The sequence below is a fragment of the Oryctolagus cuniculus genome, chromosome 4 (genome assembly GCF_964237555.1).
Source record: "Oryctolagus cuniculus chromosome 4, mOryCun1.1, whole genome shotgun sequence".
Lineage (NCBI taxonomy): Eukaryota > Metazoa > Chordata > Mammalia > Lagomorpha > Leporidae > Oryctolagus > Oryctolagus cuniculus.
This window is the reverse complement of record NC_091435.1, coordinates 107,876,632-107,889,562: the sequence shown is the minus strand read 5'-3', so window position 1 is coordinate 107,889,562 and position 12,931 is coordinate 107,876,632. Positions and strand designations below refer to the sequence as shown.

The window sequence follows — 12,931 nt, the reverse complement described above, 5'->3', positions numbered from 1 at the left end:
GGCAGTCGAGAAGAAGGAGCAGATAAGAGAGGAGGAAGAACAAGAATCCTGGTCCTGGAGACTAAGCAAATAAGTATTTGAGAAGCTGACAGAGTGGGCATTGTGCAGCAGGTTAAACCGCCACTTGGGATGCCCACATCCCATGTCACAGTGCCTGGGACTGGGTCCTGCCTCTCTTCCCATCCAGCTTCCTGCTACTGCGTCTGGGAGACAGCGCATGATGGCCTAGTACTTGGGTTCCTGCTACCCCTGTGGGAGACCTGGGCTCCTGGCTTTAGGCGCAGCCCCAGCCGTTCCAGTGATGGAAGATCACTCTGTTTCCTCTCTCTCCTCTCTCTCTTTTCCTTCTCCCCGCCCCCCTTACTCTGCCTTTGAAGTAAAAAATAAATATATAATAATAAAAAATAAAATAATATAAGAAACTAAAAAAGAACTAAAGGCGAAGGAAAAGTCAGCATTTGCTTGTCAATAAAGAAGGACAGATGAGAATTGTGATAGATGTGAGTTGTTCTTTCACATGGAAAACAGGCATCTTCTCTCTAGTCTATTTTTGCTGTTCTTGGGCAGCATGAGGCCTTAAAATCAGAGGAGGTAGATTCCAGTGTCAGCTTTGCCTCCAAACCTGAGGCCTGTGTTGTACTAACTGAATTCTCTCTGTAAAAGGCAGATAAGAACCCTGCTGTGTCTACCACAGCATGTTCTAAGCTGATGAATAAAGTAAAGTGGGCCCTGCAGGTAGGAAGTATTCCTTTAAAATTACTTTCTCCAGAGGTGGGATGGCCATGATGTCTTTCGCTTTATTAACAGAAAGATGTGATTGGAGAGCAGTCATTAGATTGAAGTGAATGTTTCCTAGAATTTATTCCTACCTGTATATCTAGCAATCAAATGTGTCCTTTGGGGTATTTCATGCTGGTAACACAGCAGCTTTGGGGTATGCTGATGTTGGGAAGTGACTGTTGACTTCCTGTTGTTTCTCAGGCCTTCAATCAAGCAGGAGCAGGGCCCTACAGTGAGCTTGTGCTTTGCCAGACACCAGCATCTGCCCCTGACCCCGTCTCCACTCTCTGCGTCCTGGAGGAGGAGCCCCTCAATGCCTACCCTGATTCACCTTCTGTGTGCCTTGTACTGAGCTGGGAAGAGCCGTGCAATAATGGATCTGAAATCCTTGCCTACAACATTGATCTCGGAGACACTAGCATTACCGTGGGCACTACTACCACCCACATCGTGAAAGATCTCCTTCCAGAAACCACCTACAGGTAAGTGCAAGAGAGTGGACATAAAGCTGCACCAAGACATCTGAGCACTCAATAGTAACAGAGCTGAAAATCTTGTATTGCTTGACACTTAATGAGTCAGTCACAAATTCACACCATCCCTAACTCCGAAGGAGGAATTTCACTGAGCACTTTAAATCAGTTACCCCTCCCGCCCCCGACTTGGTCACTTGGGTTATCACTTTCTTTGTCTTTCCACTGTAATTCATCTCACTCCGTGACCACCCTCTGTTCTGACCCATGGACTCAAAGCAAGACTCCACCACCATTCTGATTCCTCAAAGGCGGACTCCACGTTAGAGAGTGTGTGTGATACAGATTTTAATTGGGATTTTGCACGGAACACTTCCAGTGCACAGAATTCAGGTAACTTGTGCATTCTCTCTTTTCCCCAGACCTCTTTACCTGGGGCACTCTTTTTCTTACACATCTTTTTTCCTACCTCTCAGAATTGCCAGTTGTTTAGTATTGTCTCCATGTTGTCATGGGAAACAAAGTTTGTGGCTGAACAGGATTGTATCATTAGAAGACATGCAGGAACCACCTGTGGTTATTCAAATGTGCCTTAGCAGGGCATCTCCTTGAGTCACATGGAATAGTTTCCCAAGGAGATATAGAGGAGCAAGGAGTCACATTTGGGTCATCAGCTGTGTGTCTTTAGTCAAGTTACTTAACCTCTCTGTGTCTCATTGTCTTCTGTAAAATAAGAACAATAGTACTCACCTCATAAGCACGTTGTAAAGAATAAATCACCATTAAATGCTCCTAGGAGAACCCAGCAGCACATAGCAACAGTACAACATCGTCGTTAAGATGATCATGACTGTGGTTGGAATATGATTCTCCCCCCCCCCCCCACACCCCAGTCTTCAGTTTATGGTATTAAGAGGGTGGAAATATAATCCAGATATGCTATTGACAGGGCCTTTGGGAACTGACTAGATCCCTGTGGTGTGGTCCCCATGGTTAGATCCTGGTGGCTTTATAAGGACGGAGGAGTAGAGGGAGATCGATTTGCAGCTTAAAAAGGATTTATCATCTCACTTAATTTGGCTTTTCAAAACAGTATTGGTGGGCTTGCTTTTTTTTTTTTAAGCTTTTCATCCTGGCATATCACTCTTGGGCAGAGTACTGTACCCTGTGAGTCTTGAAAACACTATCCTTGCCTTCAGAGCACCCACAGATTTGGGAATACTTGCAATGTCAGATAATGGGTGATTATGACCTCCTTCCATGTTGAAAAGCACGTTGTGCTCAGAGTCCTAGTAGAGATTCGGAGAGGAGGACCTGTGGCTCACAGTGGTCAGCGTGGTTAGAAGTGGCACGTGAGAGAGCAGTTGAACAGGTGAAGAGGCAGGCCAGGAGCAGTATTTCATTTTTAGCCGTTTTGCCAATCCCAGGAAACGAGCTATCTTTACTCCTGTTTGTTAACTGTATACTAAGGGCCTGTTGTGTCCAGAGCACTCCAACCAGGTGCTGAGGAAATCAGAGGTGATTAAACTCAGACCTTGACCTTGGGTGATTTCCCAAGTGAGGACACTTTAAGAAAACCTGACCATGAGGTCAACCTCCGGGGGAAACTGCTCAAGAGAATGTCATCTCCCAGCTGTGTCCAAGGGACCGAGGGACCAGAAGTCCAGGGGGTTGTGTCGTTTTGTTCCCCCAGAGTCGAAGAGCTGGGGAAGAGCCACACTGGCCCAGGGACTCCCTCGAGGATTTTGTGTCTGCCTGACTCCTCTCTAACCCTAGCTCAGAGTAGACTCAGATCCTCAGGTCAGTCCTCTGAACATTGGGTGTTCAGGTCAAAAGGGTTTCTGGGGCAAGATGTTAGCTCAAGAATTTCACTTCTTGCTGTGGTGGCTTAGCTGATTTTAAAATTTTAAGATTTGCAAAAGAATGGCGCTAGAGGCATGTGGACTGTTATTGATAGGGGCACAGCCAAGATTTCCGAGGAAATCTAGATCTGAAGGAAAAGTTGTTGGGAATCATGGATTAAGGACTGGAATTCTCGGAGATCTCTTCTGCGTAAGTGGTTGACTTTAAGACGTGCTAGAAATGGTTTGGTAGTGTGGAAATATGGAGTGATGAGCTTAGATTTTGAGAGTAAAACCTCAACTCTGTTTAAAAATATTTAATGGAAGTAGCATAAATGGTTTAATATTAATGTGCCTAGGCTAGTACATTGAGCTGAGTATGAAAAGAAAGTCATATTGCGAAGATGTCACCTTTCTTTCTTTCTTTTTTTTTTTTTTTTTTTTTTTGACAGGCAGAGTGGACAGTGAGAGAGACAGAGAGAAAGGTTTTCCTTTGCCATTGGTTCACCCTCCAATGGCTGCCGCGGCCGGCGCACCGCGCTGATCCGAAGGCAGGAGCCAGGTACTTATCCTGGTCTCCCATGGGGTGCAGGGCCCAAGGACTTGGGCCATCCTCCACTGCACTCCCTGGCCACAGCAGAGAGCTGGCCTGGAAGAGGGGCAACCGGGACAGAATCCGGCGCCCTGACCGGGACTAGAACCCTGTGTGCCAGCGCCGCAAGGCAGAGGATTAGCCTAGTGAGCCACGGCGCTGGCCAAGATGTCACCTTTCAACCTTACTAGATGACTTGGAGAATACCACTGAGACAGGTTGCATGAAAATTGGATAGCTTTCATTCTAAAAGACAAATCGTTGGTTCTAGTCAAATTGTGTTCTTGTCCAGAAAAACAAAATTAGGCCAAAGTCTTTGCTGGCCAATCAGTAAATTATAAATTGTATATCTCATTCAAGATATTACAATATTCATATTTAAGACCAACCTTTGACAGCTTTAGGAATTTAGTTTCTGTAGTATATAACTAAATACTGTATAGCAGAACACTGGGCAACATGAAGTCCTGTTCTTTTATGTTTCAAAAATACAACTGTGGTAATTATAGTGAAATACAAAATGAGCATTTCAAGGAACTAAGGATATAATTTCAGTCCAATCAACTCCAGCCTCACCTTTCTCTTTCCTATAAATTGGTTAAAATATAAGTGAACAGATCATAATGTTCTAGATAAAAATTGTAGAATGAAACATTTTAAACAGGCACACGGAGCTTGTATCAAAGACTTGGTTCCTTGTGTGTGTTTTAAACATCAACAATTACACATTGTGCCCACACCCCATCCATTGTTTGTATTGCCAGGACAAGATTGTGCACCTCTCTGGTAAAGTTTTTTTTTTTTTTTTTTACTTATGTATTTGAAAAGCAGAAGCACAGAGAGAGAGAGAGAGAAAGATCTTCCATCCACTGGTTCACTCCCCAAATGGCCACAACAGCCAGAGCTGGGCTGACCTGGAGCCAGGAGCCAGGAGCTTCTTCTGGGTCTCCCACATGAGCACAGGGGCCCTAGCTCCTGGGTCATCCTCCGCTGCTTTCCCAGACACATATGGCAGGGAGCTGGATTGGAAGTGGAGCAGCCAGGACTTGAACTGGTGCCAAAATGGGATGCCCGCTCTGCAGGCGGTGACTTAACCCAATATACCACAGAGCCAGCCCCTCTGGTAATCTTCTGATGCCGAAAAGACTTTCAGTGAACATGTCCTTTCTCCCGTGGTGCCGGCAGAGCTACCTGTTGGCTTGCTAACACATCCTGTATGAAATTGGGTTGGAAGGGCAATGCTGTTTTTAAAGACATTGCTTTCAAGTTTAGAACTGAGTTTGGAATTGCATTTGTGTTTTGGTTGGAAGGCCAAAAAATAAATGATTAAACTTGGAGGCACAAGTTTGCTTTGTATGTATCTGCCAACAGTCACAGGCCTGGCAAGCCGAGACAGGTGTTCGATCACCTGATGTCACCCTTTCGGGCCCTGGCTTGAGCATCCCTAGTGTACAGGCAGAGTTCCATCCTCTGCTCACCAGGCAGTCACTTCTACTTTAGAGTGACTTTCTTTTCCAGTGTCTTACTTACACTTTGTCAGGTCTCAGCCTGTAAAACCAGCTTGACCTTGGTACTTTCCTCTAGAGCAATGATTCTCAAGAAAGTGTGGTCTCAAAACCAGCAACATGAGCACCACCTGAGAACTGGTTAAACTGCAAATTCTCAGGCCATACCCCAGCCCTCTTAATCAGAAATTCTAAGGGTGATGCCTCACCCTGGGCTTCAGTTAGCCTTCTGGAAGATTTTTGATGCATTTTGAAATGTGAAAACCTCTGCCTACCAACAGTGATTCTTAAACGTCGCTGTATGTGAGTTGCCTGCAGAACTTGGCACTGTACCTACATGGGAGCCCTGCTTTGGAAACTGTGGCTTGCCAGCATCCGCTGTCTCCCCTCACTGTGCTCATATCTGATTGTCTTCATCAGCGTGGTTCTCTACAACCTCCTCAGCCCTCTGCTGCAGGTACTTTCTGTTTCTCGATGACCCAGACCTCCAGGAAAGGCCTGGCTGGCCCAGAGCAGAGCAGGGCTGTGCCACCTTCCTCATTCTCCAGGATAGGCAGTTGGGAAGGTTGCTTAGATTACTTATTTTGGCAACCTCTTTATATGGTTGACTCACTCTAGCTGGCAAATGACTACAACTTCAAGTAGATTTGTTTGTTATGCTGCTTTGTGCTTTTTGTCCCAAGTCAAAGGGGGATGAAAATAATTGATTGAATCTTACTATATAGGAACCCTCAAAAAGCTCATTGGAAATACATATGATAAGAAAGCTACACATAGATTTCAAAAATTGGTTTGCACATTTGTAAACTTACCCTTTTTAATTCCACAATTCCAGGAACTTTTTGAGGTAGCCCCTCATGAGAAGCACTTCCGCTGGGCTGCCAAGATGGGCTGTTCAGAGGAACAGGAGGAGTGAGGCTGCTGTGGTTAAATCTAGGAGCCTTAACTTTCTGCCTCTGTGACCTCCATAAGTTTATCTAGGTTCTCAGTTTCCTGAACTGTAAAATGGGAATAATAATTTTAGCTCCCTACTAACAGAGCTGTTGTGTGTTTTTAAATAAAATTTTCAGGTCTATTACTGATCTCAGAGGGGAGGCAGTTGCCGGAGTGAGTTTCTTGAGTTCTTTTCCTCAGCTTAGTATAGAAATAAAAAGCCAGGAAACAATTTGCAAAGAGGCAGAAACCTTTATTTGACAGAATAGAAACTTTTATTTGATTGGCAAGCAACAGAAAAAGCATCTGGTTGGAAAAGAGACCAAGCAGGGTGCCTGAGCAGGAAGTGTCTCGGGTTTTTAAGGCATTACTGTTTTTTTTTCCCCCCATTGGATCATTCTGTGGGGGTGCCCGTTGGACAAGGATTTCACATACTGTATGTTGATTGGCTTGGGGCTCATGGAGATAGCGGGAGTGGGGGGGCCTCCTGGAGACTGCCTGTCTCCTCCTCAGGGCCTCAGCACCCTCCCCTGCCAGCTCTGGGTGGAAGACTGTAACCACCCTGAAGGTGTGAGTTAAAACCGCAAGGTCACACAGGCAGCCTAAGAAACTATTAGTGGGGGAGATGCCAGTGGGTCTGGAGACAGGCTTTCCAGCCACAGCTGGCAGCCTGCTTGTGAAGGACACTCTACCCATGTCTGAGGGGCCCACAGACCACCCCAACCCCGCAGCCCCACTGGACAGCCCAAGGTCCCTGGTGTGGGGACTTGGCACGTAGTAAGCGTTCAGTAAGTTACCTGGTTGCGTGTGGCAGGGAAGAGCGTGATTGACGTGTCTGTGGAAATCCGGTGTTACCCATGAAGCAGTGCAGCACATTTATGGTTTTTTCCCCCAGTCAAGGCAGGATGAGAGAAGACAAGTCTGTGCCTGGAGTTGGGGTGGCAGCACTGGTTCCCGAGGAGCTGCAGGAGAAGGAGCTTGGTTGAAGGCCAGCTCTGGTTCCCCATCCAGAAAGCTTTCTTGGAAGGGCTTTATTCTAAACACATCATTCCCCGCCCAGAGGGATTTTCTGTATTTAAGCTATGACTTTATGCTTCTTTTGAAGTTGTCTGATGATTATCCTCTTCTTGCGTATTTTCTTAATTTGTTGATCAGATAGCAGGCTGGAGCGGGGGAGGGAGGAACTATAAAAAGGCCAGGTGGACATTTTGCCTCGCAGTGAAGAAGCTAATGAGAACTCCTGCATCCTACTTAGGAGAGCCTGGATTTGAATCCCAGCTCCAGCTTCTGATTTTTAAGATTTATTTATTTATCTGAAAGTCAGAGTTACACAGAGAAAGAAGGAGAGGCAGAGAGAGAGAGGGGTCTTCCATCTGCTGGTTTGCTCCCCAATTGGCCGCAATTTCTGGAGCTGTGCCAATCTGAAGCTAGGAGCCAGGAGCATCTTCCAGGTCTCCCATGTGGATGCAGGGGCCCAAGGACTTGGGCCATCTTCTACTGCTTTCTCAGGCCACAACAGAAAGCTAGATCAGAAGAGGAGCTGCCGGGACTCGAACTGGTGCCCATATGGAATGCCAGCACTTCAGGCCAGGGCCTTAACCCACTGTACCACAGCACCAGCCCCCACCCCAGCTTCTGATTAAAGCCTCTCTTTGATGTGCATCCTAGGAGACAATGTTGATGGCTCATGCTACCCATGTGGAAGATTTTCAGCTTAGGTTGCAGCCATTGTGGGCATGAAGTGAGTGAGCCAGTTTATGGGAGCTCTGTCTGTGTTCTTCAGCCCTTCGGCCTCTCAAATTTAAGTCCATGTTTTGCTGCTGGTTTTTTTTGTTTTGTTTTTTTTTTTTTTGTTTGTTTGTTTTTTTTTTTTTTTTACCCCAGCCATTGCCTGAGTCTCCACAACCCACCCCCACTCCCAGCATCCATTGCACTGGGATGGCCAGTCATGATAAGGGGAGGAAGTCATTATGCTTTTACTGTATTTAGTGTTGGACATTTGAGTGTGTGTATGCATACAAAATGTGCTGTAGAGGGCTGTGATCTAAAGCAGGAATGCATCTGGCATCTGGAATTAGATCTATCGTAATTGTAATACAATACCTGTATTGTAATTCAGTCAAAATCTATCCAGGATATGCTTCTGAATTTGATTTATTTCTCCAATATTATTAATGTATTGATGGATATTGCAGACTGCTGGAAACTTGGAGCAATTGATCCTGGCAAGATAGAGTTTGCTCAGGGTTGCATCACTTCCCTAAATTGGAATGCAAAATTCCATTTCGCTTGTACTTAATTTATGTAGCTTAAGATTTAAAAAAAAAAAACAAAAAAACTGAGATCAGGAAAGCCTGGACAAAAAAGCAAATGAACTGCAGATACCTCTATTGCAATGTCAAGATTAACATGTTACTTCAGCTAAAGAGAAGACTTCTCGGGTTTGGGTTTGGGATACATTTTAATAAAACTTGAAAATCACCTTTGATTTTTCTGAAGTGGAAATTGTTGGAATTAGAATTGTTCTTCAAGTTATTGCTTGTTTTGCTCATTATTCTTGTGTCACCTCTCCCTGGGATTAGGTGTTGGTTTTCACCCTGTAACAAAACGGGTTGCCTCAGTCCTTCCTTAGCCTTTTCGGACTCCTATGCCCAGAGTTCTTATTATTTTTCCCAGAATGTAACAGCACATTACCTCATGTTATCTGTTCTCCAGGTCTATTCCAATTGTCAGTTTTCCTTTAGTATTAGAACTGATTAATGCCTACTTCATGTATCAGCTAAAAAGGAAATTGTGTTTTGGTAAGAATGTGTTGAAATGAGTACTTTAAAATGTAGGCAGTTGATGTCTGAACGAAACATGGTCTGAGAAAAGTGAACACTGGTTGACTGGTGAGTGTCTGCTGCATTGAAAGAATGGTTTCAATTAAGATCATCTTTTGTTTGGCTATGATGGACGAGAATGGTGTGTCAGAATACACAGAGCCCTTTGAGCCCAAAAGGGCCCAGTTCATGTTCACAGTGCTTTGTCTCGATTGTGCAGACCAGTGCGCAGGACTAAACTGAGGCAAGCTTCAGGTGTAAAATAGACCAAGTAATTTCTACTTTTCGGGGTCAGGGTAGAAATAAAAAGCATTGTTGTAAAGGTCCAACCTAGGCTTCAACATCAAATAGCCTCTGTGTCATTTAGATCAAGTTAGTTAAGGTCTCTGAGATTAACTTCAGCTTCCTCATCTCTAAAAGCAGAGATCATAAGAAGACCTTTTGAAAGGTTCAAGGAAAATGGAATTAAAAGCTAAATTTGTTTTAATGCACAAATATTGAAATTGTGTACTTTTTTCATAATGCACATTGTCCATGAACTTTTTGAAGCTCCCGTCCCAGTTCCCATTCTATCTGAGTAGCACATTCCCTGGCAGAGGACAAGTCTTCGGTGCTGTTTGCTGATGGTGGTTGTCACTGTCATTTTTATTTTTTAAACTTCTCTCCCTCTCCATTCTGAAGATGGTTTTTTAAAAAAAAAAAAATCTCACATCTGCTTAGGTCACTGAGATTCAGGCTTGAGATGTCTACATCCCAGATCAGAGTATATGGTTTGAGTCCCTTCTCTTTGGCTTCCAATCCAGCTTCCTGCTGATGTACATCCTGAGGGGCAGCAGAAGAGTACTTAGATCCCTGCCACACACACGGGAGACCCAGAGGGAGTTCCAGGCCCCTGCCTCTAACCTGGCCTAGTCCTACCTGTTGGAGACATTTGGGGAATGAATCAGTGAATACAAGAGCATGGTTTCTCTCACATACGCTCTCTCTCTCTCTCTCTGTCGCTGATGCCAGCCTGGCCCATACCTTGCAGTTGCAAGCATTTGGGGAGTAAACCAGTGAACAGAAGATCTTTCTTTCTCTGCCTTTCAAATAAAAACAGAAATAAAAAAGAAGTTGATCGTTTTGACTGTTGTTGGGTCAGTGGCTCAAACGTCTAGGAAGGAGAAACATAGATGGCAGCAGCAGATCACTCGTGTTTTAAAGTGAGGGGATGGCAATCACACAGCTCACCTGGAGATGCACTGCTGTGCTGAGCACCGTGCCGTTCCTCGTGCACATGCCACATGTTCTTTCTTCACTATTAGAAAGGGATAACAGCCTCGAAAGAAGTCACAGGGCGAATAACTCCATAAATTAGCCCTTTAGGGGTCACCAAAGTGCTTTTGGCCACCATGAATCCTTTTCTGCTTCTATATCCCTTAAATAATCCTGTTTTTAAATACATTAAAGAACATCATACTATTTCCATTTTAGAGATAAGGAAATTGTTGCTTAAGGTGTTCTCCCCCTGGTCCCTATGAACAAAACTCCCAAAGAGCTATGCTGTAGAAGAGAAGTTAAAATGCTACCATGTTTTTTGTGATGGTGTGTGTTTGCCTAAGTCTAATGTCATATGCCCAGCAAACACTTCTCAATAATAGGTCAGACAACCATAGAGCTGGGGATGTAAGGAATGCAGTACTTACCCAAATATTGTGGCAGCTTTGGGGGAAATAAATGAATTTACAAAAGAAATCAAAGCATCATGATACTTGTTATCTTCAAAACCAACTTTTAATTCATATAAATGAGTCAGAGCTCTTAGTTTTCTTTTTTTCTTGAACAGAGCAAAACAGCAATCCAAGTGGCCCATGACCTCCCTTTCTTTTGGGTATTAAAGTAGCCAAGGAATTTCTGGGCTGCACAGAGCAAAGAATAGGACCACATGTGGGACTCAGGCCAGCCTGGCTCTGAAGGGCTGTGGGCCAACAGACAGCACAGAGGGTCTGGGCCCCCTGGACTCTAGGAATTCCTGTGCCTAGAAAAACAGGAAGTGGTGGAATTTGTTCCACCACTGAAAGAAGACTAAGACTTGATGTCTGTCCTAATTCTCTTTTCCTGAGCAGGGAAAAGAGAAAAGTCACTTCTGCATCCTAATAGCCATGTATTATAAGAGATTTTCTCTCTCTAGTTGCAGAAAGATCAGTTAACATTCCAATCACAGGGGTGAAAGAGCCAAACTCAAAAACAATTTTGCACAACTCACGTGGGAGGTCGGGAAGAGTTTATTTTCGTCTTCCAATGCAGGACTGAGAAACCAACGTTGCTTTATCTTGAGAAGTGCCCAGGTAGCCCCTGGTCAGATGCTCATAGTGGAGTTTTTCTGTGCTTCATGGTTGATAAGTATTGGCCATGTTCCCAATTAGGAGACAGATACCCATCTAGTTTTAGGTGTTAGACAAATAGCTGTTGAGAACACTTGTGTGCAGGCTTCCGTGTGAACTATTAATTTCCCTTGAGTAGATACCTAGAAATGGGATTACTGGGTCATGTGGTGACTATATATTCATCAGAAAACTGTTTTCCAGTGTAACTGTACCATTTGGCTTTCTCAGCAGCAGCACAATGAGTGTCAGTTGCTCCTTAACCTTCCCAGCACTTTCTTTACATGATGGTATCTCAGTGTGGTTTTGAATTTTGTATTTTTATTTTTTTTATTAATTTATTTATTTGAAAGAGTTACACAGAGAGAGGAGAGGCAGAGAGAGAGAGAGAGAGAGAGAGAGAGGTCTTCCATCTGATGGTTCACTCCCCAGTTGGCCACAACGGCTGGAGCTGTGCCGATCCGAAGCCAGGATTCAGCAGCTTCCTCTAGGTCTCCCATGCGGGTGCAGGGGCACAAGGACTTGGGCCATCTTCTACTGCTTTCCCAGGCCACAGCAGAGAGCTGGATCAGAAGTGGAGCAACCGGGACTAGAACCGACGCCCATATGGGATGCCAGGCCAGGGCATTAACCTGCTGCATCACAGCGCTGGCCCCTCAGCATGGTTTTAATTAGCATTTTCCTTGGGCCAATAATGTGGACTATGTCTACATGTACTGACCACCTGTGTATCTTCTTTGAGGGAGAGACTGTTCTAGCCTGTGCCTGTGTTTTCTTTTTGTTGTTTTGTTTTCTTACTATTGAGTCTTTGAGTTATCTTTATACATTGTGAATACTAGTTCTTTGTCAGATAGCATAATTTGCACACATTTTTCCCAGTTTGTAGCTTGTTTTCATTCTCCAAACAGTACAAAAAGCTCTTAATTTTTATGAAATCCAGGTTTTTCTTTTGTCCCTTATCATGCTTTTTACATCATGTCTGAAAACCTTTTCACATCTTATAGATAATGACTTTCTCCTGTGTTTTTTTCTTAAAAATTTCATAGATTGTGGTCCATTGAATGGCTTCCACGCTTTGTCAAAAATCAGTTGGCCATATTTGTGTAGGTTCGTTTCTGGAATTTCTGTTCTGTTGTGTTGATCGAGGTGCCTATCTTTACAAGTACTTTACCACTGTTTTGATTGCTGTGGCTTTCGAGTAAGGCCTAAGGTCCAATACTGTAATTTTTTTCTGTCTTTATTCTTATTTTTCAAATTTGTGTTACCTGTTTTAGTCCCTTTGCCTTTCCACACAACTTGTAGAATAAGCTTGTAGAATAAGTATCTCCTAAGACTGCAGCTGGGACCTTTGGCCAGGGGGTGTTGCATTATCCCTGTAGAACGATTGGGGAGAGAATTGATGTTTTTACTGTGGAGAGTCTTTGAAACCATGAATACTGCATGACTATGAGTGTTCTCAATCAAAACATCAAAAATTTTTTGAAATCCATGCATAGTTCTTTGGTAATATGTGTCTTCCACATATTATGAAAAAAATGCTTTTGCACTGAAAATTTTCTTGCACCAAAATAAACTTAGACTTTTTATTCCATTTTTGTCTCTCTTCACTTAGGTAGGTCTTT

At 44.0% G+C, this 12,931-nt stretch overlaps 1 protein-coding gene across 7 annotated transcripts in view; it reads left to right on the top strand.

Moving 5' to 3' along the window:
• Positions 1-12,931, top strand: part of FNDC3B (fibronectin type III domain containing 3B) — a 362,026-nt gene that overhangs the window by 311,854 nt on the left and 37,241 nt on the right. For all 7 annotated transcript variants that reach the window (XM_070072505.1, XM_008266495.4, XM_008266496.4 and 4 more), the window contains one exon: positions 982-1,262. In XM_070072505.1, coding sequence (XP_069928606.1) covers positions 982-1,262 — 281 coding nt within the window. The remainder of the gene's footprint in view (positions 1-981; positions 1,263-12,931) is intronic.